This window comes from Canis aureus, chromosome 21 (genome assembly GCF_053574225.1).
Source record: "Canis aureus isolate CA01 chromosome 21, VMU_Caureus_v.1.0, whole genome shotgun sequence".
NCBI classification, from domain to species: Eukaryota; Metazoa; Chordata; class Mammalia; order Carnivora; family Canidae; genus Canis; species Canis aureus.
The window spans coordinates 34,256,404-34,278,623 of NC_135631.1; the positions used below are offsets into that span (position 1 = coordinate 34,256,404).

The window sequence follows — 22,220 nt, forward strand, 5'->3', positions numbered from 1 at the left end:
ATTTTGTTGTTCCTTTATTTTTTCATTCAGTCCTTTAACTGCTGCGTATTCTATGGAACTGATATATCTGTCATCAACCTATAAGGGGTCCTTATAAGTTTAGGTTGATTTTCTTTATTTCCTATTACTAAAAATGTTCCAGTGGACATCCTTGTCCACACCACTTTGTGGATATCTTGGAGAATTTCCTTATAATAGATGCCTAAAGAAGAATAGGGAATGGGTATTTTTCACATTGAAAGACATTTCCTGATTTGCCTTCAAAGAATATATATGCAAAAAATATACATAGGCACATATGTTCCTATACATATATGCACATGTATACATATGTACTGTATATATGCCTCATACATATACATACATATACAGTCTGAATGCAAACCAGGAAATACTTGATACATACTATAAATTTATCTAGTTATGTATTTCCCAGTCATTGTCAGTATTTTAAAATTTTTATTGCTCTGATGTGTGATCAAATATTTTAATATGTTGAGTTTAATTGATTACTGATAAGGCTGAGTTTCTTTTGAATAGGTTTAGTCTTTTTTTTTTTCCTGGTATTTTCTAGTCATCTGTTACTGTATTTCATTGTTTACATTTTTTATTATGAATTTGTAAAATTTCATGCTGGACTATGTGTTAGCTAAGTAATTCATCAGTTTATTCTCTTGAATTGTTCTGTAGAGAGTCATATTTTATGCATATAATGAAAACATTTTCCCCTTTTCTCTTCCTATATTTATGCCTCTTATTTCTTTTCTTGTCCTAGTAAATTAACTATGAGTTCTGTTAAGGCATTTTTGTATCAAAGAGAGTGGACATTCTTCCTCTTTGTTCGTGATTCAAGTGGAATGTTTTGAATATTTTACTCTCAAATATTTTTTCATGTATCTGATAAATAATGTTTATTAAATTAAGGAAGTTTTTCTCCCTCCCCCTTTTGTAAGAATGTATATTTATTTTCGAGAGAGAGAGATAGAGAGAGAGCGCGAGATCAAGAAGTGGGAGGAGCAGAGAGGGATGGAGAGGGAAGGAGAAAGAAAGTCAAGCAAACTCTGCTGAGCACGGAGCCTGCAGTGAGGCTGGATCTCACGACCCTAAGATCATGACCTGAGCCAAAAACCAAGAGTCTGATGCTTAACCAACTGAGCCATCCAGGTGCCTGGTTTCTTATTCTTTCTAACTTACTGTTTTTTATTTTTTATTTTATTTTTTAAATTTTATTTTAAAAAATGTTTTATTTATTCATGAGAGACACACAGAGAGGCAGAGACACAGGCAGAGGGAGAAACAGGCACCCTGTGGGGAGCCCAATGCGGAACTGGATCCCAGGACCCGGGGATCACGCCCTGTGCCAAAGGCAGGTGCTCAACTGCTGAGCTACCCAGGCGTCTCATAACTTACTGTTTTTTAGCAAGAATAAAAATTAAATGTTAGCCAGAGCATTTTTTTGGGGGTATTATTGAAATGATCAGATCATTTAATGACTTAATTTAATGGCCTATAATAGTAAGTTGAAAATAATCTGATATTAACCATTAATTTTTTATTTAATATATTCTAGGGATTATTCTAAGTAGGTTTTTTGGTCATAATGAATTTTATTTTACAACGCTGTGAGATGAAAAAATAGACACAGAAATGTTATTTAGATTCTTCAAGTTCACACACAGTTAATGTGTGCAAGTATTGGTATATCCTAACGTGGGATCATGTGTTCTTTCCTGGAATATATGTTTTATGGTCATGGTGGATTATTTTTTTTAACATTTTCTCTTTGATTTGGTTAATATTTTATAGAGGTTTTTTGTTTATGTTCATAGGTAAGATCAGTTTACAGTCTTTTTTGGGGGGCCTTGTAGTGGGATAACTTTTGGCTATTTCTCTCAGTGTATATTAATTTATAACCCGAAAAAATGTAATGTTATTTCAAAAGATCACTTATAGTTGCTCTGAAACAATAATTGGGAAAGCACTGATGGCAGAGGAAGCTAGAGTCAGACTGTTCAGTTAGCAGGCAGGCAACTCATGCAGTAGCCCGTACACTAGATGAAAAAGTCTTTCAAAGCAGTGACAGAATGGAGAGGGAGAGATGACAAAGAGTTTTGATTGTAACAGAGTTAATATTAACAATTAGCAAATTCCTCTTGTGTGTCAAACCCTAGTCACTGTCATTGACACCGTGAAGGTAAAAGTTGAATGGAGAGCTTGACAAATTATTATGAACTACATTACCCTTTTGATATTGTAAGTAAATTATACAGGCTCCTGGAAAGATTTACTGAGAAGTAAATATTTGAATTTAGCTTTAAAGGATAAATGGAGATTTTCTAGGTGAAAGATTTCAAGTAAGAGGTATTTCCAGCAGAGGGAATAACAGTGTGGAGAACTTGTACGTTAGGGGAAAACGAAAACAAAAACAAAAAAACAACCAGTATGTGATGATGTTAGTAATGTCCTTTACTCAAATTATTTCAGATTTCTGAATTTTTATACAAAATAATTTTAAGATGAATTCGTGTAATTCTGAGTAAGATTGGTAGAAGGATCCTTGATATGTTGGCAAAAGAAAAAAATATCAATAGAAGGTAAGATTGGAAATATAGGAAGTGCTAGTTCTTGGAAGCTGCTTGTAAAACATTGGAGTGTAACTCACTGATCCACGTGGAAATTTCTGAACGGGAAGTAAAATGATAGATAGGATCTGGCTATTATGAGTAACATATTCTCAGGGTTCTTGTTACTATTGTTTAATAATAGAGGGAATGCAGTCCCTTAGCAGCTATCTAGAAAATTGAGACTAGATTACATCATATGTAAAATAACATATTTCTTGGAATTAATTTTCTCTAACAATTTAAACTAAAATGGTCCATCAGTTTGCTTAAAGTCTAAAAATGTGGAAATAGAGATATTCTATTTGCACTTTAATTTCAGAATCTCCTTTTGACTTTGAATGAGAAATCAGCTATGGAATCATTTTTTCCTGGTTCATAGAACTTAATGAGCTTTAAAAAGTAATTTTAACAATTGGCAAAGCCATATAGTGTTAAGTAGTAACCTTGGTGTATTTCCACACAATTTGTATAGCAGCTTTTCTCTGAAGAATCTAAATATTTACCTTAGTATGCCAATACTTTAGCTTCATAGGGAAGTAACTGCAGTCCTTTGGGTGGAAGTTTCAGCAAGTGATGCAGTGTGTTCCCATAATCAAGGCAAATGCTAGTTGAAGTCTAGGTAGTTGAGGAAATTGCTAGTGGTATGGAGCCCTGGATCAAAGCTGATAGAGGTGGACCGTGCCCAGAAATTGTTACTCTCTGATTTATCAGCAGTTGCTGATGCATTGGCTTCATCCCTGTTGAATTTTCCAATTTTTTGCTATAGAAACTCCGCCAAAGAGTTATACACTTATTTATTTAATTAATATTTTACTGGGCAAGTATTTTATCCCAGCAAAGCTATGTGCTTTTGATTTCAAGTAAGAAAGACCTCTCTTATATTGTTTACATTCTGTTAGAGGAAAAGAGACTAAAAATAAGAAAATATAATCATTGCAAGCCTGTGAGTGTCCTGAAGAAACCATAAAGGCCCGATGTGAAGTATAGGTGGCAGGACAAAGTGATAGATTTAGCTAGTGTGGTTAGGAGGTTTCTGTGTGGTTGACATTTGTCATGGGCCTTGAAGGGATGAGAAGAAATAAGAAGGAAAAACATGGTAGGCAGAAGAAAGAGCAGGTGAGAACGTGCTATTTGGTGATGGTGTCAAATTCCACGTAGAGTGGCAAGATGAAAATCTCAATCTGTTCTTCTTACCCAAAATGTTAGTGAATGCAGGGGGCTCTACATCTGTGCTGGACAATGAGTGAGTGGTGTACAACGATGGCTGGCTCAGGGGTATTTTCTCATTCGGGTTCATTTTCTCTCCACTGAGTCTGAGTGCTAAAGTTTCTCTGGCTTATTAGCTGAAATATTAAGGAGTAAAGAAATCCCCAGTTAGGATTGTGGAGAACCACCAAGGACTCCTCCGCATAGTATCTTGATTACCCTATTCCTATTTGATCCGCTGTGTTCCACAGAAAATAGGGTCATGCAAATCAAATAATATAATTTCAGCCCTTCTTAAACCTCTCCTTATTAGTACATAGAATGCCTGAAGAGAATGTGAAAGGTGGCTGCCCAAGGTTTAGAAATAGCATATTCTATAGTTTTTCAGTATTTAGAGCAATGAACTAGTTTAAAATTGTGTCTTTTATGTAAATGTTTAAATATAAGAATGCCTAAAATGTAAAGATGCACAAATGTGAGCACCGTTGCAGGGATTATAAACAAGTCACCATTGATTTATTGGTCTGTCTTTGATCTGTATACCAAAAATCAATGTTATTCAAATCCCTCATCCCCACTGAAAAGATATGGGGATAGAAAGATACTCGAAACATAAAGATCAAGGAATATTACTTTCCCTAACAATAAATTAAATATAAACAAAAAAGTATTCTTACAAATAAAAAAAGTCTTAAGAGAGATTTGCCTTCCCAGTTCTGTGTGAAATAGATGAAAGCGACCATGTGTTCCATCATAATTGGATTAAAGGCTATATATCATTTTAGTGTTAGTCTAGGACTGTTAATTGCATATCTTAAAAGTTGCAATAATTATTTGAACAATAATAAGCAATGCATTGTCTAAATTTTTTGGTGAGGAGCCAAATTTTTTCAAATGTGCTAAAGTAAATTTTCATCTTTTAAAAAGAAATTTCACATTCATTTTTTTAAAATGTGCTTTTATTTCTGGTCTCCTTTAGTTTTCTGCTCTCCTCCCCACTCCGCCCAACTCCATGTGTACCTCTTCCTCATCCCTTCTCTTGATTTCTTTCTTTTCCTTTGGGTCCATTGAATCTCTTTCAATTTCTTCAGTTTCATTTTCCTTCATTGAATCTTATCTGCTACCAGGTGGCTGTGGTACAAATTCAGGGAGAGTTGGTTAATCAGGAGTGTGTTATTTCCCCTGGGCTTCCTAGCTCTGTTCACTCCTCTGGATTTCTCTAATGAAAAGGAGAGATACTGTGATGGGTCCCATGTAGTCTCTTCCTTTAATTTTCTTGTCTTCGCATTCGTTTCACAGACTGCCCTTCAGTTAAGTCAAAAGAGTAAACCTAGAGAACTTGATCCCCTTGGATGGAACACCTTAACCACAACCCTGACAGGGATATTTTCTTCAGATGGAGAGTATAGACCCTATTCTTGAATTTATCCAGAGTGATTTCCATGGATTTTCTGAAAAATCTAGCAGGAGCAATCTGACTGAGAGATTCAGGAATAAGGTACTAAGTTTTCTCCCCAGTTTTGCTGAGAGATAATTGACCTGTATCACTGTAAGAGTTTAAGACGTACTGCATGATGGTGTGATTTATATATATTGAGAAATGACTACCACAGTAGGTCCAGCTAACTTCCATCCTATCCTATAGTTTCAGAAAAAAAAAAAAAAAGAAAAGAAAAAAGAAAAAAAAAAGAAAAAAGAAAAAGAGGGAAACTTTTCTCTTTATGGTAAGAACTCTTAGGATCTACTCTCTTAAAAACCTTCCTATATACTATACGGCAGCGTTAGCTGTAGTCATTGTGGTGGATGTTACAGCCCTTGTACTTACTCATCTTATGACTGGAAATTTGTGCCTTTGGGCCACCTTTCCCCATTTCCCCTCGCCTTCCTTCTACTCCCTCTCCTCCTCAGTCTTTGCCTCTAGTACCTACAATCTGATCTCTTTTTCTAGGAGTTTGGTTTTTTGTTGTTTTTGTTTTTAGATTCCACATATGTGAGATCATACAGTATGTCTTTCTCTCCAACTTGTTTCACATAGCATCATGCCTTCAAGATCTGTCCATGTTATTGCAAATGGCAGGAATTTCTCTTATATATATTTTTTATGGCTGAATGATATTCCACTTCACATATATACCACAACTTCTTTATCCATTTATTCATCGATGGACAATTTGGTTGTTTTCATAATGTTGTAATGTGAGCCCCGGTGTTAATATAAAGAAAATGGCTTTATTTACTTAACATCAGTTGACTTAAAGAAATAGGAAAACCAAATTAATTTCATATTATAGTAGTATTTTGCATGACATGCTAGAAATTATATAGAGAGAGTGGAGGTCTTTAAACAAAACTTCATAGCCATTTCTCTTAACCAGTTTGGGCTTCCAGTAGCTCCTTTTGTATCCAGAGGTAGACAAGAAAGCAGGGACTCTATTGATAGGTCCTTAATTACCTAATGAAATTTTGGGGGTATTTTTTTGATCCATAATTCTGAGGTCACTTACTCCTTTTTAGAATTTGCTGTGTCCTTGTCTCCAGTTGCTGTTTTCTTCCCACAGCTCTGCATTCTTTTTGCCCAGCCCCTTTGAACCATTATGCCTGTGGGTTACTTCTTTGATTCTTGCTTCCAACTTTGCTTTTGGACACTAGATTATTGGATCCTCCTTAGATACATAGTCCAAAGAACCTGAATGGAGGGCAGACCCAATCCACTCCTAAACCCCAAACCCAGGTCCTAGAACTTACCGCTTGGTCAGAAAGATGTTTCTATTAAACTTACATGGATGTTTATTAATCATTATCACCTGTTTGCCCTTGGTTGCTGATTCTTGCTTTTCTCTTAATAACAGGGAGAAGATATAAATTCTTATTTTGCTCATGATATCCATATATTTTTATCCACCTTTCACTCTTTTAAACAGAGCATAAGCAAATAAAAATGGCAGTCATATGGCCACAATTAATCAGTTAAATGCATTTTCCCTTGTCTAGGCACTAGGAATTGGATGTCTAAAGACAATTTTTTTCTGAAATTTTAAAAATTTTAGTTGTAAATTCCAAATCAATAATCATCATTAGAAAATCAAGCCATATAGAATATATATAAAAACTAAATCTTTTTTTTTAAGATTTTATTTATTTATTCATAGAGACACACATAGAGAGATAGAGAGAGAGAGAGAGAGAGAAAGAGAGGCAGAGACACAGGCAGAGGGAGAAGCAGGCACCACACAGAGAGCCCGACGTGGGACTCGATCCCGGGTCTCCAGGATCACCCCCTGGGCTGCAGGCGGCGCTAAACCGCTGCGCCACCGGGGCTGCCCTAGAATATATATAAAAACTAAATCTTATTTAGATGATTACCTAATAGTTTATAAGAGAGATATGCCACACCTAGAAGAACTTTCCAGTTGTTTTGCCCCCAAACAACAAGGTTGTTAATAAGGTGATGAATGCCTGTCACAGAAAATATTTGGGAGAAAGGGCATGATAATTTTTCACGGGTAATATATATGGGCAGCTTCCATTAAATAGGAAGCTGGACAGCAAGACCAAAAGGTTTCCTCCTTCTGCACTTTCTGGGACTGAAAATAATGTTTATTACCAACAGTCATTGGATAAATAACTTCAGTTAGAGATTTAGTGGCAAGGTGTTCAAAGGTGATGTAAATTCCCATGAGGCCACCATCTCCCTGATGTGATCAAGAGATAGGAGACGATGATCCGGCCCTTGGGGAGATACACCAGGGACAGTGGAAAAGACAGCTTGCCAAACAGCAAGAGATGTGCCAGTGGACTTTTTTTTTTTTCTATTACTGCAGGTGACCTAAAACAGGTAGTGTGAATTCTAACAGATTGCCTATGCTCAAATCCTTTTGTATTCTCTGAATAGCAAGAGGAATCCATTCAGCCTCTCGTATACAGAAGGAGCATTTGGAGAGAGACACTATAGGCTGTCAGACCTGTGGGAGGCTGCTGAGTCACATATGATTCACACATCTGGCTTTAGAAATCTTTGGACTTACACATTACAGTATGAGGTGGTCCATTTTAAAACTGCTTGTTGAAATTCACATTGGGATGTACTCTGAAATGAGCACCAGGAACAGTGACAGGATGACTATTTTAAAAAATTAGAATTCTGTAACAATTTATCCTGAATGTTGATAGTTAATTCATGTTACTGGCTGCTTCATGATTCCTTCATATTTCATAGGGATGATGGGTTACATGGGCGTGCCATCTTACCAAAGCATTTTTCTCTTTTCACTAGGGCATGTGACATGCTTGCCACTTTAAAAAAAAATGTTTTTAATTTTTAAAAAGATTTTATTTATTTATTTTCCAGAGGGAGGAAGAGAGAGCATAAGCAGGGAGAACGTCAGAAGGAGAAACAGGCACCCCAGTGAGCTATAATTCCTCCCCAAGAAGCTGTCTTGTGCTTGGCATGCTCAGAGTGCTCAGACCATCAGAGAGGGGAGCACAAGGGCAGTGAACGTATTGCTCAGGCCTAGAGGGTGAAAGAGAACCACGTGAACTTTTCAACCACAAAAAGACTGAAAGCAATTAAATTGTGTTTTCTGAGCTGAAAAGATATTTACCATTTCACATTTGAAGGTTTCATTCCAATTTTTTGAGAGTTCTGCACCAATGGTAAATAAAGGAATAAAATTGTTGGGGATAGGCTACCCTTACAGTGGTCCTTTCTGATGATCTTTGGAAGGAGAGTTGTTTTTCATATTTGCAAGGTAATACATTTGCATTGATAGCTTTTTGATTGTGAAATAAACTCTGTCCTGGAACAGGTGGCAGACAAATAATACTGTGGGCCACACAAGTCAGTCTAGGCCTATGCATTTGTATCCTTGCATTGGATTGTTTATTTGAACCTGCATTATGAAGACAGTGAAGGCCAGCTGAGAGTCATATCTCCCATTCATATTTGAAAGATTTAATGTTGCTTTTAGAATATTTTATATTTATAAACATATCAGGGCTGACTCTACATTTAACCTGTTACTTGATGTCAAATCTCTGTGCATGTTGTGAATAATAGGAGAGTCTGTGGCCCTGTACCTGATACTGATGGTGCTGTGCAATCAGTGAAAGCAGTGAAATTTATGGGTTTGTAAATAAAACAAATAGTGCTTGTTTATTTGATAATATGAATGAAAACCTAAAAACTTAATGTGAGGGAAAATTGTAGCATTTCAGTAATCACGTGCATATTTCCACAGATTTTTTTTTATTTTTTACGATTTTATTTATTCATTTTGAGAGAGAGAAAGTGGGGGAGGAGAGGGAGAGGGTCTCAAGCAGACTCCCTGCTGAGCACAGAGCCTGCCCCGGGACTAGATCCCATGACTCTGAGATCACAATGTGAGCCAAAATCAAGAGTCAGATGCTCAACCAACTGAGCCACCCAGGCATCCCTCCACAGAGTTTTTTTAAGGAAGAAAATATTTGAGTTTCCCCAATTATTTAAGTCCTCATTTCCTAACTAGAACTTTTCTCTTGCCATGTAAAACTAAGACTTCTCTGCCATTTTTTTCTCCTTTTATCAGTGAAGCAAATTTAGAACCCAGGGCTCTGACAGTATGTAAAATAAAAGACATGAATCCTTTGTAAGTTCTGATGAGAGAAGAGTTGAGGACTCCTATCTGGTGATTTATTGATGAGAGCCAAGTCAAGTTTCAGACCATCCTATCAATTAGCATTTATTAAGATTCTATACTCTGTTGGCTTCTTGGGGCAAATTCCTACACTTTGCCATTTACTAACTCTGTGACCTTGGGCAAGTAACTTAACCTCTCTATGCCTAAGTTTCCCTATCTGTAAAGTAAGACTCAATACCTGCCTCAACAGATTTTTGTAAGGATGAGAGGATGTTCACATGACATGTTTAGAACAGCTTCTCACACTTGCATGCTCAATAGATATTATCTACTATCCATTGAGTATCTACTGTATACTTAGAACTGTGTTACACATTCTCAGTATACAGGACTGTGGCCTATCCACTCACTGAAATTAAGTATTGCTGAAGAAAAATAATACTAACAGAACACCTGTATCAATACCACGTGGACATTTTGTAGGGCAGGCTATATGTATATTAGAAATTTAGGAAAAAACAATTTCTGAGGGTGTGAAGACTTGGGAGTGCCTGGAAGTAGGATCTAAGCTAAGTGCACAGACTTGAAGGATGGTTTTTGGGAGTTGAGGGGACTTAGGTAATTTCAGGTGAGCAGGAAACATGATTACCTAACATGAAAAACTGACATATTTTTGAAGCAGCTAACTGGCCTGACTGCAGATATTGATCCATATGGGGAAGTGGATTGGCCATTTAGGTCAGAATCCAAATATAATAAGCATTTGAGTATTTGGTAGTATTGAAAATTTGATGAATGTGCAGTTAATAATTCAGAGAAGAAAGGAAGTATGGACATTTTATCAGGACATTACATTATATCCACATGCTTGAATTAGGCTAAAATACATTTTGGGAACAATCCGCAATGACTGGAAGAAATACAGATAATGCAAGGGAAGATCTTCAATAAAATGAATGGAGGTTTTGTAATAAGCAAATAGGAATTCGGCTCATTTAGTTTATAGAAACAGCAGCAGCAGATTGTGTGGCCATGTGGGGCACCTCTTTTGGCACCAGGCTAGGGGCCGGTACTGGAGGTTGTAACTAACTGTGATGTGGAGGGCTACAATACAAAGCTGTCAGGGCCTCAAGGGAGCAAATCCCTACAGGGGAACTTTCCCCCTTCTAGCTAACCATGAACTACAATAATATCAGCCCTAAAGTGTATTGCTCATTTGTTGTCTCGGAGGCTGCAAGCAAATTGCTAGAGCTGAGGCAAAAAATATTAACTAAAGAAACAATAAAAAAAAATGCTTGGATAAAACAAAAATCAATCTAAGATGGTATAAAAAGTAGGAATGAAGAATCTTTGATCTTTGAGAATGAGGAGTATATGTATTTATGACACAGATTAAACACATGTACACACACACACACACACACACACACACAGGAGCAGCAAGAGGCCAACAGAAAATGAAGGCAGAGGAACAGGAACAGCTTAAAATCTGATTTTAGTGATAACCCTCCCCTTTTTTTCCCCCTACTCTCAAGGACTTTTACCTTTCCACTCTGATTAGCATGTTCACATCTCTTTCTGCATTTCTTACAGGATTGACTCTAGATAAAAATGGAACACTAAAGCATTTCACAAGTCTAAACAGCTTTCTAAAAACAGAGCAGCAGTGTTATTGAAAATGGCTTCAATTGAGAATAATTTCAGGAACTAACATTCCTGGCATAACACCCATCTCACAAACAATCCTACATTTAATGTAGATATCAAGCACTCCTGTTATACCAGAATAAAAAAAAAAAAGTATTTCATGATATAGTCTTCTACGATATTATAAGAAATGCCTATTTAGCAAAATAGTGTGTCTGGGCCATCTACATCTTTGGCTTACTTATGTTATATTTATCCGACTACAGGAACACTGTGGGTGGTTTATTACATAACAAAAAGCAGTGTGGCATTGGTGGGCTATTTATAGCAAGCAGAACACTTTTGAAATATATGATCTTATTACTTTAAATTTATGAATCAGCTCTTTATATATATCAACACAATTGAAGTGGTCAGATGGTCAGATCTTCTGATATTTTAATTTTTTTCCTAGGTCCACAAGGTGTAACTATGTCTCTTATTTCCTTGGGGTAAAAATAAAATTATTTCTTAAGAATAGTGACATAGGCGGAGAATGCTCAGGACTAGGGCTTTAAAGGGTGCAGACTGCTTTCTCCCTGGCTCCTCCTCCCAGCCCCCACCTTTCCCCTTCCCCTCTGGATCTTCTGTTCCTCTTTTCTTTAGTCCCTAGGATAATTGTTAGTGGTATAATTAAGGAGGGTGTGGAAGAAAGATGTCTGTTTTACTACTGTCTCCTTGCTAATAGCAGTGGGTTCATACACATCCTTCTCTTTTTTAGAGGACTTACCACATCAAATATAGCTAGGAAGGACAGTTAACTTTGGTAGGATCTATTATAACAATTCTTAGCTATCACTTTGGGTCCATTGTTCCAACCAGTAAAAAGGCAAATTCTCTCTGTAGCATTTAAAACAATTCAATAGATAACTATGTAGACTTGACACTTTGTACTCAACCATTACACTACAATAGATTAAACAGGGTGTAATTTGTGCTCTTCTGAATTTGATGTTCCTCAAAGGCATGGAAAATGAAATGGATTACCATTTTTTTTTTTTTTTGTCTTAAATAGTTTCCTGAACTCTGCACTATCCTTCTGAAAGCAGGGAAATCTGACCTCAAAAGGAAGAGTATTAAATGCATGGAAAATATTTTTCTTTTGAATCTAGTGAAAACTTGAATATCTTCTGTATTTGCTTGTAAAATTTTGGCTCTTTCTGTACCATAAAGTGAAATAATTAAGAGATTATCTTAATTATTTGATAAAATATTTGAGTATTTAGAGATCTCATAGTGATTTCTCAAAATTACCCGGAGTCTGCAGACATAATCAAATAGTTGGAAACATATATAGTCAGTTGACTCTGAGTTATTTTAGGGGCAGAGAAAAGATTACAAGACTTTTTTTTTTTTCTATGACATTTATTCTACAATTGAAAGATTTGGATTGATAATGTGTCACTTTAGAGATTTAATAATCCCCTTACAATAGTAAGTCATATTTTGAAAATTTGCTTCTTGTTGAAAACTGGGGGCTTTTTATAGATGCATGGGTCTAGCAGTTCATTTTTTCTGATGTGGATTGTGGAGAGAAGAAATTTAGTAGATCAATCACTTACTCTACTTAAATAAAGATAATTGTGCTTTTTAAAAAACACAGTAATGCAATTACATTTCATTTTGACACATTTTCTATATATTCAATAAATACTTGTGTGCCCACTTATATAGAAGGCACTGTATTTAAATATTGAGGATTCAGTGATGAATAAGAATAAAAGTATATACATTTAATCTTGAAAGTGTACAGAAGAATAAGCAAAAAAGCACAATTAAAAAGCTTTGGGTTAGTGGATAGAGGAGAAAATGTTTTTGTTTGGGAGGTTGTGATATTCGAGTATTTGTGGAATTTTTTCTATCACAATGGGGGTAGAGGGTTAATTTCAGTGAGAGGTTCTAGAGCAAACACAGAGCCTGGGAAAGGACAGCACACATGGAAATGCACGAAGTTGGCTTAAGTGAAAGGTCTTAGAAAAAAAGAAGCTGGAAGGCTGGGTGGTTTAATTTTTCTAAACTTTAACTTTTCTCATCTGTGAAAAATGAACACTAGTTTTTGTGAGATCTGATGGGAGTGAGTGTTAATCACTTGGGTATGGAGTTTGGCTTAAATATAAAGTCTCAATGCATTTAGCTATCTTCCAACTGTTTTGTGGAAAAAAATGCAGAAAGGCTGTTATTTAACAAAGGATTGGAGGATGAATATGATGAAGAAATTGATGGGATGGATTGAGAAGATGGTTTGCCCATGAGAAGGAACATAACTAACAGTACTACGGGGAGGAAAGGTCATGAGTTCAGGTTATAGATATTTTGAGAAAGAGTGATGGTAGATCAAGATGGAATGGTCTAGCAAATGGTGGTCAAGATAGAACGGGAGCTCACATGTTGGGATTATGTATGTGAGGCTGATAGTTGAAGTCATGAGATTTTGAAGGAGTACAAATAAAGAAAAGAGAGAAAGGAGGAAAGGATCAAACACAGAAGTTGAGAAATAGCAGTGTGTGATCTTAGGAAGATGAAGAGGAATCAGACAATAATGTAGACAAAATATTAGGAGATAGGGTCTCAGGAGCTAACGGAACAATGGGTTTCAAGAGGGCTGTGGAAAAATGGAAGATGGGGTAGTGAAGGGATGGGAAATAGTTCTGTTGGTGATACGTTTCTGATCTTTAGAGTGAGAAACAAAAAGCTATCATCCTAACAGTGAAGCCTCTGTTAGAGGCTCACTTGAGTCTTGAGTTTCGTTTCTACTGAGCAGAATAAATGTGGTCTTGTTTGAAAAACTTGGAAATCCAATGTTTTCTCATGGAAATAGCTTTTACTTATGTTCATTCATATCTATATGATCAGATATACATTGGTCGGAGACTGTAGTATATAGTTATTCCTAAGAGAAGGACTTTCAAAAAGACTATTAAACTCCCTGGAGCAATTCGTTCTATTTTACAATGATTTTAGAAATTTGTTCTTTAAAAAAATTATATATTGTTTAAGTGATTTGAAGTGTGCTGTGGATACTCAGTTTCATCTGCCAGCATACTCTTTTATAAGATTGTTAGGCTAAAAAGGAAAAACAATAATGAGAAAGATTTAAAATTTTTTCAGTGCAGTGTTTTCGCATTTCCTAGAAATATTTTAATATTTTTTTGTTTCATAGAAAAGAAATTTAGAAAATAAGCCTTGTGTATGAATACAGTACTCTAACATTTCAATGAGGTTTTTGGTTGTCTTCATTATTTAGGATGAATAGAGATCTTGAAATTCCCAGGTCCTTGAATTCACTTTTCCTTACCTTCTTTCCTGCCTGCTGATATCTGCCCTGCATTCATCGGAACGCCTTTTTGCTCTCCTCTTTCCGTCTCTGGTCAAGAGATGGTGAAGAGATTCACACAGTTGTGCTGATTAGTACCAGAAAAAATGATGACCTCCAGTCTAGGGCACATCTTTAAATACCCTCCAGCTCATGCTCTTTTTAAATCTCCAACTTTCTTTCCAACTGCCCTACCTTAATGCTGCTTATCACTGAACAAATGACTTGTCTCTTTTCTTACAAAAGAAATAGACACCAGTAAGTAGAACTGTCTCAACATTTCAATCAAGTTGTTCTGTTTATTTCCATTTATCTAAAAGCTTTTACATTTTCCCTCCAATCTCTCTGAAAGAGGTATCCTCCCTTCTAGCCATGGATTAGGTTTCTCCTAGGTTATGCTTATTTCTTACTCATTCTCTGCCCTTAGGTTTGGAAGACAGGGCAAGAAAAGGCCTAATTAATCTAGAGCTTCTGAAGGACCTTGCTCTGTCAAAAATTATGTGCTCTCTCCTGAATCTTTAGTTTCTCCTTTTCTACTTGCCATTTTCCTTATACCTGGAAACATGCCAAAATCTCTCCTATTAAAAAAGAAAAATAGGGGTGCCTGAGTGGTCAGTTGGTTAAGTGTCTGACTTGGCTTATGTCATGATTTTGGGGTTCTGGGATCGACCCTGTATCTGGCTCCACGCTAGGTGAGGAGTCTGCTTGTCCATCTCCTCCTGCCCCTCCTGCTGCTTGTGTTCTCTGTCTCCCAAATAAATAAATCAATAAATATCTTTAGAAAAGAAATTAAAAAAATGCTCTTTGTGCTCTTTGTTCTAGATACTTTTTTAGATTCCACACTGTTTCTCTCATTTTCCTGACATATAAAGTTTGAATAAATTTCTCCCACCTTATTAGATGACTCTATAACTACATCCTGTCTCTGGAAACTTTTCCCTTCTCTGGGTTTTGTGATATCGTTTGTTCTTCGGTTTCCTTTTCTTTTGCCTCTACTCAGATTCTCTGTCTCTTCTTTATTATTTTCCAGAGTTCTAGTACTGTGTATTTCCTTCTTCCTCCTATATACTGTCCTTTAGGAGTCACACATTGATTTACCTATGTCCTTTATATGTGTTGTAAACACCAAATCTTTATATTCCTATTGAAACTTCTAAGGACTCCAAAATCCAGGTAGATTCAGTTGCCTACTGAATATCTACACATGGATCTCTCAATAACAAATCTAACTGAACCAATAAAACAAACTCATAAATGTCCCTCTACATCCCTCTACATTGTTCTTTCTTCCGTGCCTTCTGTATCAAAAGGTCCTATTATTGTTTAACTGAGGAACTCCATGAATCATCCCAAAATCCTTCCTCCATTTACTGTCTATATATCCAGTAGTACATGAAAGCCTGTTGTCCATACTTCAGAATTTCTGTCGAGCTCATAGTTTCTTATACTTGGCCTCTTCTCCATTTTTCTCTACTGAGCTGGTTTGAATCCCTTCCATTGCTTACTTATCTAGACCTTCCCTTCTAATTTTTCATTTTCCTCTGTGCCACCATCTACTTGGCTGTCAGAAAAATGGTTTCATCATGTTTATGTACAATTAATTGATCTCGATACTCTTTAACTTCACATTTTCTATTATCCATTATTTTGGGAATACAATATAAATGCTTCAGAATGTAATTTAAGACCTTTGGTCTGGCCTATCTGTCTGCTTGAATTTTGTCCCTGCCATGTCTATTCCCATTCAGTGCCATTTGTTGAACCAACTTGGACTCCAGCCATTGAGACTACTTATAGTTGATGCATATGCCATGTTTGTGTGGCATGATGCATATGCCCTCTGCCTTTATTCTTATTTACTTGCCTTCTCAATTTTATCAAATTCCAGTTGTCTTTCAAATCTCACTTCAAGTAACTTCGAGTCCAGAAAGCCTCCTCTGTCTACCTGCACTACTACATAATAAAAATATATTGAAATATATCCCACCCATGGGATTCAAGACACACTACCCCAAAATATGATACTGAATAGTTTAAGTTGAAGGAGTTTGAGAAATGGCATGTGCAAGAAGTGCTTTCTGACCTTCCTCTCATATGAAAGTTGCTTTCCCTAAAGGCAGAGGGAAGGAACATCCTTATCTTTGAAGATAGGGACAGAGAAAAGAATCTGAATGAATAGGCTTTGTTAAGTTCCTGCTAGTTTACTATACTTAGCTCATATTCTTTGCTCTATCATATCTTTTGCAAAGTTATAATCTTAGCAAATCAGACTTAGCATAAGAGCACTCAGGTTTACCATTTCTTTCGGTCTTCATTTCCTTATGAAGGTTCTTGTGTCATGCAAAATGTGTATTATAATTATTTTTAAAGATTTTATTTATTTACCTGACAGAGAGAGAGAGAGAGAGAGCACAAGCAGGGGGAGTGGCAGGCAGAGGGCAAGGGAGAAGGAGGCTTCCTGCCCAGTGGGGAGCCTGATGTAGGGCTGGATCGCAGGACCCTGGGATCGTGACCTGAGCTGAAGGCCGACACTTCACCAACTGAGCCACCCAGGTGCCCATAAAATGTGTATTAAATAAATGTGTAGGCTTTTCCTTTTTTTTTAAGATTTTATTTATTCATGAGACACACACACACACACACACACACACACACACACACACACACAGAGGCAGAGACACAGGCAGAGGGAGAAGCTGGCTCCTTGCAGGGAGCCCGACGTGGGACTCGATTCCAGGTCTCTAGGATCACGCCCTAGGCGGAAGGCGGTGCTAAACCGCTGAGGATCCCCTAGGCTTTTCCTTTTTAATCTGCTTTTTGTTATAGGGGCCTTCTACTGTCCAGGTATTATATCTAAGTTAAGAACTTAAAAGGGTAGAAGAATAAGATATTTTTCCTCCCCTTTACTACGGGGTGTTTGTTCTCGTCTGCCTTTTTCCTGCCAGATCCAGTTTCAAGACCAGTTGTAAGGCATTTATCTTTCATTTCTGCATCTGTAGTTTTTAGTATCTTCTCCAGCAGGTACGAGTTCTTGTTGAATGGGTTAACAAAGAGCAAACAACATATTCTTCCTTGAGGAGTGCTGTTAGTTTCTTATTCCATGAAAAGGATATATCCTCTGTAAGTTTCTCCAAACTTTCTTAGTACCTTCTGGGGATATTGAGTAAAATAGGGCTTAGCGATTATACATATGTGATTGACAATTTACCTAGAAAGAGAAAGATGGAGACAGATTCTGTACCTCTGAGTGTTTTCCCTTGTGCAATTTTTCACTTTCATGATGAATGGGATCTTCGCTTACTTCACAGCCATTGTAATCTTCTAATTCCGGGTTTAAAAGGTATAGTACTTACGAATTTTTGGAAATCCAGGTAGCACCCCATATCTATGAAAAATTATCCTTGCTCCTGTAAAGCGTTCTTGACAGCCTGTCAGGGACAAGGAGACTGGGTAGGTCCTCCATTCTTCAGCCAAAGCAGGTTTACCTCAGTGAACATTGGTGGTGACAGTACATTCGGGTGTCAAGTGAGAAAACACATTTTGAAACACTTTAGCACAAATCAGAATTCAGGCCTGAGTTAAGTTCTTTTTTTTTTTTCCATTTATATTCTTTGTCTCTCAGTTTCTTAGCTAAGGGGATATATAACACTTCTTACTATTTGTCAGTGTTGGGAATTATATTTGAGAAAAACTGATTTATTTTCTCTGGGTCTTAGGACTTGTTCAGTAACTGCTTGGACAAATGAGGTAGTCTAATGTGAATTAGAAAATGGTGTAGGGGCACCTGGGTGGCTCAGTTGGTTAAGGATCTGCCTTTGCTTAGATCATGATCCCAGGGGCCTGGGATTGAGCCCTGCATGGGGCTCCCTGCTCAGTGGGGAGTCTGCTTCTCCCTCTGTCCCTCTCCATCCCTTGCCTCACTCGTATTCTCTGTCTCTCAAATACATAAATAAAATCATTAAAAAAAATGGTATCCATGTGCTCCTGCCCACTCCCTACTGTAATTAATTAATTAATTAATTAATTAATTAATTAATGAGAGACATGGAGAGAGAGGCAGAGACACAGGCAGAGGGAGAAGCAGGCTCCATGCAGGGAGCCCGACGTGGGACTCGATCCTGGGTGTCCAGGATCAGGCCCGGGGCTGGAGGCGTCGCTTAGTCCCCCGAGCCACCTGGGCTGCCCTTATCCTTTTTTTGTGACTGACTTCAGTTTTCTTCCTGCCTCTTTAGTTTATCAGCTTGTTATTTTTTTATAGGTTCATATGTACCTCATTTAAATCCCTTTTTTGTGTTATGTGCCCCCCCACATTTTTAAAATTCTGTTACATTTAATTGTATTTGACAAAAAGTTGGTAACACTGCAGTTCTATTCGAATTCTTATCTATCCAAGGGAAAGAAAGGCAAACATGTTTAAGTCTTATGATGGGACTCTTAGGAAATGCACAATTGATTTTCAAAACAGCACTTTTCTAAACCACTCTTGGACATGGTCTCTAAAAGGTGGGGGAACATTAGGTACTAATAAAGTTTGAAGAAGTAGGATAAACAAACAATGGATAGGTGCATGTCATATATGTGTAGGGAGAAGTTCAAATTCAAATATAAATCATTTCCTATCATTCTCACTAATGTTTTCTTGTATTTGCATGGGCAGAACAAGATACACATTGTATGTCTTTTTATCAATAAGGGTGAATAAATGAAATATATGAAGGAATTATAAACTATATTGATTTGAATAGGGAACGTTGTGTGCTCTTGGTAATGTCTCTAATGCCAGGAAGAAGTAAGACCATTGACTTAAGCTTTTCTAAAATGTCTTGACATCCATAACTTGTATTTTACGATGTCCATTTCATTAATCTGAAATATATATATGAAAAGGATTTGAACTGAAATCTTTCAGTCATAATTTTAATGCTCAGAACCATTCCTTTAAGACTTAAGCCTTGATCCAGGAATTTCAAATCTAAGAGTTTAGCCAAAGAAATGAAATACTTTTAACTTTATGCACTAAGATATTTGTTACTGTGTAATTTATAGTGGTTAAAGCTGATGATACTCTTTTTACAAAAAATAATGGTCAAATATATTATGGGATATAGAGATAATGGAATTGGCCATTAAAAATACAAAGTTTATAAAATATTTGCAATGGCATGGGAGAGTATTTCTCATGACCTACGCAAACAGAGATGTGAATTTTACATAATATGCTTTCAACCATGTGAGAGAATTTTAAAAGACTAGAAGTGAATACATCATGATATCAACAGTGGTTATCCCTGGGTGATGGAATTATGAGAAATTTCCAATTTATGTATTTTTTCAAGTATCCTATATGTAGCACACTCTTAGGATTATATTAAGAAGACTTATCAGCTAAAAGATGAAGTTTAGAATATTCTATTTAGTAACTATTAATAGAATTCTTGTAAGAATTAAGGAAACATGTACCCTTATATTGGACAAGACATCTATGTTGTTTTCTCTTTTTATTTTCTGGGATCTCAGCATCCTAAGAAGTTGACCACTACAGGATCATTGGTTTTGTCATTTGAAAGTGGGTTGGGAGGGTGGACATAGTAGAAACTTGGAGCGGGGAGAAATCTAATGAATTATCTACAGCATGAATATAGTATGTGGCTTTAATTTGCCAGAGATCTGATGGAACATTCTCTTCTGATTTCTGCAGTATCAAGTCATGGGTGGATAAGATGCAAGAAGATCTTGTCACACTGGCAAAGACAGCAAGTGGAGTCAATCAGCTTGTTGATGTGAGTAACATCCCAAGATGTTTGTTAAGCTTTTCTTTGATTCAAATGCAGTTCCATCTTCTGGGAAACTGCATTTCTGTATTCTGAATAGGACATGACTTTTCATGTTAATCAGGTAGTGACATTTGGAGAAGGAGCCTTGGTACTGCTAGCTACTGTGAACACCGAATGCCATTCCTGAACAATTAAAGTAGTATTCTCACCACATGTTAACATTTACACACAGCCTCATTGTAGATGAGTTCATGTGATGTGTAGATTCTCCTAGAGTACATCTTGGGGTTTTATGTCCCCATTCTTCAGAGTGTATTTAAGAATCTCTCACACAGTGGTGATTCTAAGTCCTGTGATGGATTCTTTTGAATATCCTCAGTGGGAACACATGTTCTCTCTTAGAGGGTAGATTTTATTTTTAAAAATGGTTGGAAAGTGTTTATAGCCATGTCTAGAGACTAGAGTGAGTCATTGAGATGGGTAATAAAGATTTTTGTGCAAGAAAAAGAGACACTCTAAAATATAGCTTTTCTTACAATTTATGAAATGGCTCTGAAAGTCACTCCAAAATGATTCTTGAAAATGATAGCAACGTATAAATATTCGTATAGCCTCTTAAATAGATGATTTTCCTTGGATGAGAGCACTCACACGTGTAGGCTCCATAAGATTTATTGAAAAACAAATGTTATTTCTTTAGTCTCACTTCCATTCCCATGTAAGTAACAATTTGAAAGTACTTTTATCTTGTGTTCCTAGTGATGTAAGGAGACCTTTCATTTCCCAAAAATGTGATGAGTCATAGAGGTGAGATATGGTATAAAAGCAAGTTTGTGTATGACATATGGACCTTTGTCATGGACCTTTATTTATTTGTGTGTATTCCTCCCTGGGAGACACTGGAATGTATGGATACCTTGTGTAGTGAGCAAACTTCATAAAGAAACATATCAATGTATGTTGAAGAAGCGTAAAGATTTGTGAGATGAGATAAGGAATGTATTGGGAAATGAGAACTGTCCTTTGTGAATAACAATGATTAAATTTAATTGTAATCAACACGTACTAAGCACATCATATGTCCCAGGCACTGCCCAGGCTGCCAAAGATTGGCAGAGATGCAGCTCCTCTCATTAGAGGACTGACGCTGTACGACTCCTAAGTCCCCATTTTGAGGGTACAGGGGTTCCTGAAAGCCACTGTATGCTGATGCTCAAGGTCTGCAATGATTCCATATAGAAAAAGATATTAAAATACACAATTGTGCAGGATAATAAGGTGAGCCTCTGTGAAAGTGATGGAGTTTGTGAAATGAGAAGAAAAGAAATGAGAATTGACAGATTCTGGTTAGACGTTATATGACTCTCTTTATTGACAGCTCGAGATTAAAAATAAACTGCTCTTGGGAGCTCTTCTTTTGTCTCCACTGTTTCTCTGGCCTCAAAAACCACTTTCTTGGCTGGCTTCACTTTTACTTTGGGTGTTAATATGTGAGCCCTTTCACCAAACCTGCTTTTTGCAATGAATCACTTAAAAAAACCCAAAACTCACCTGATTTCCATTATGCTTTATCAAGTATAGATTACTAGGAACAATGCCAATATTGATGAATCAGTAAGTGGCCTCGTCTGAATTAGGATAAAAAAATTAGAATGGACAGGATGAAAGAAAATCCCCACAATGTTCTGCTTATGTTACATGTACCAAATTAAGTGACAGAAAAAATACAAATAAAAGAATTGTATATTATGTAATGAGGCAAGGGGCAGGGGTGAGAGAGAGAGAGAGGGAGAGAGAGCAGAATCTATGATTGGAGAAGGAATTTAAATATTGGGGCACATGAAGAATGTTATTTTACATAGATAAATGATTCCATATATCCTTCTCTTTTTGCCTAAAGAGCGGAGGTCCATCATGCGGGCCAAAGGGTTGTATTTGTTCTTGGCCATAGGAACCCAAAGTGCAGAGTAGCTGAAGGGCACCAGAGTTGAGAGTGAACTTC

General features: G+C 36.7%; 1 protein-coding gene across 8 annotated transcripts in view; it reads left to right on the forward strand.

Annotated features, from left to right (window-relative positions):
- Positions 1–22,220, forward strand: part of CACNA2D1 (calcium voltage-gated channel auxiliary subunit alpha2delta 1) — a 475,096-nt gene that overhangs the window by 65,878 nt on the left and 386,998 nt on the right. For all 8 annotated transcript variants that reach the window (XM_077863845.1, XM_077863847.1, XM_077863846.1 and 5 more), the window contains exon 2: positions 20,143–20,224. In XM_077863845.1, coding sequence (XP_077719971.1) covers positions 20,143–20,224 — 82 coding nt within the window. The remainder of the gene's footprint in view (positions 1–20,142; positions 20,225–22,220) is intronic.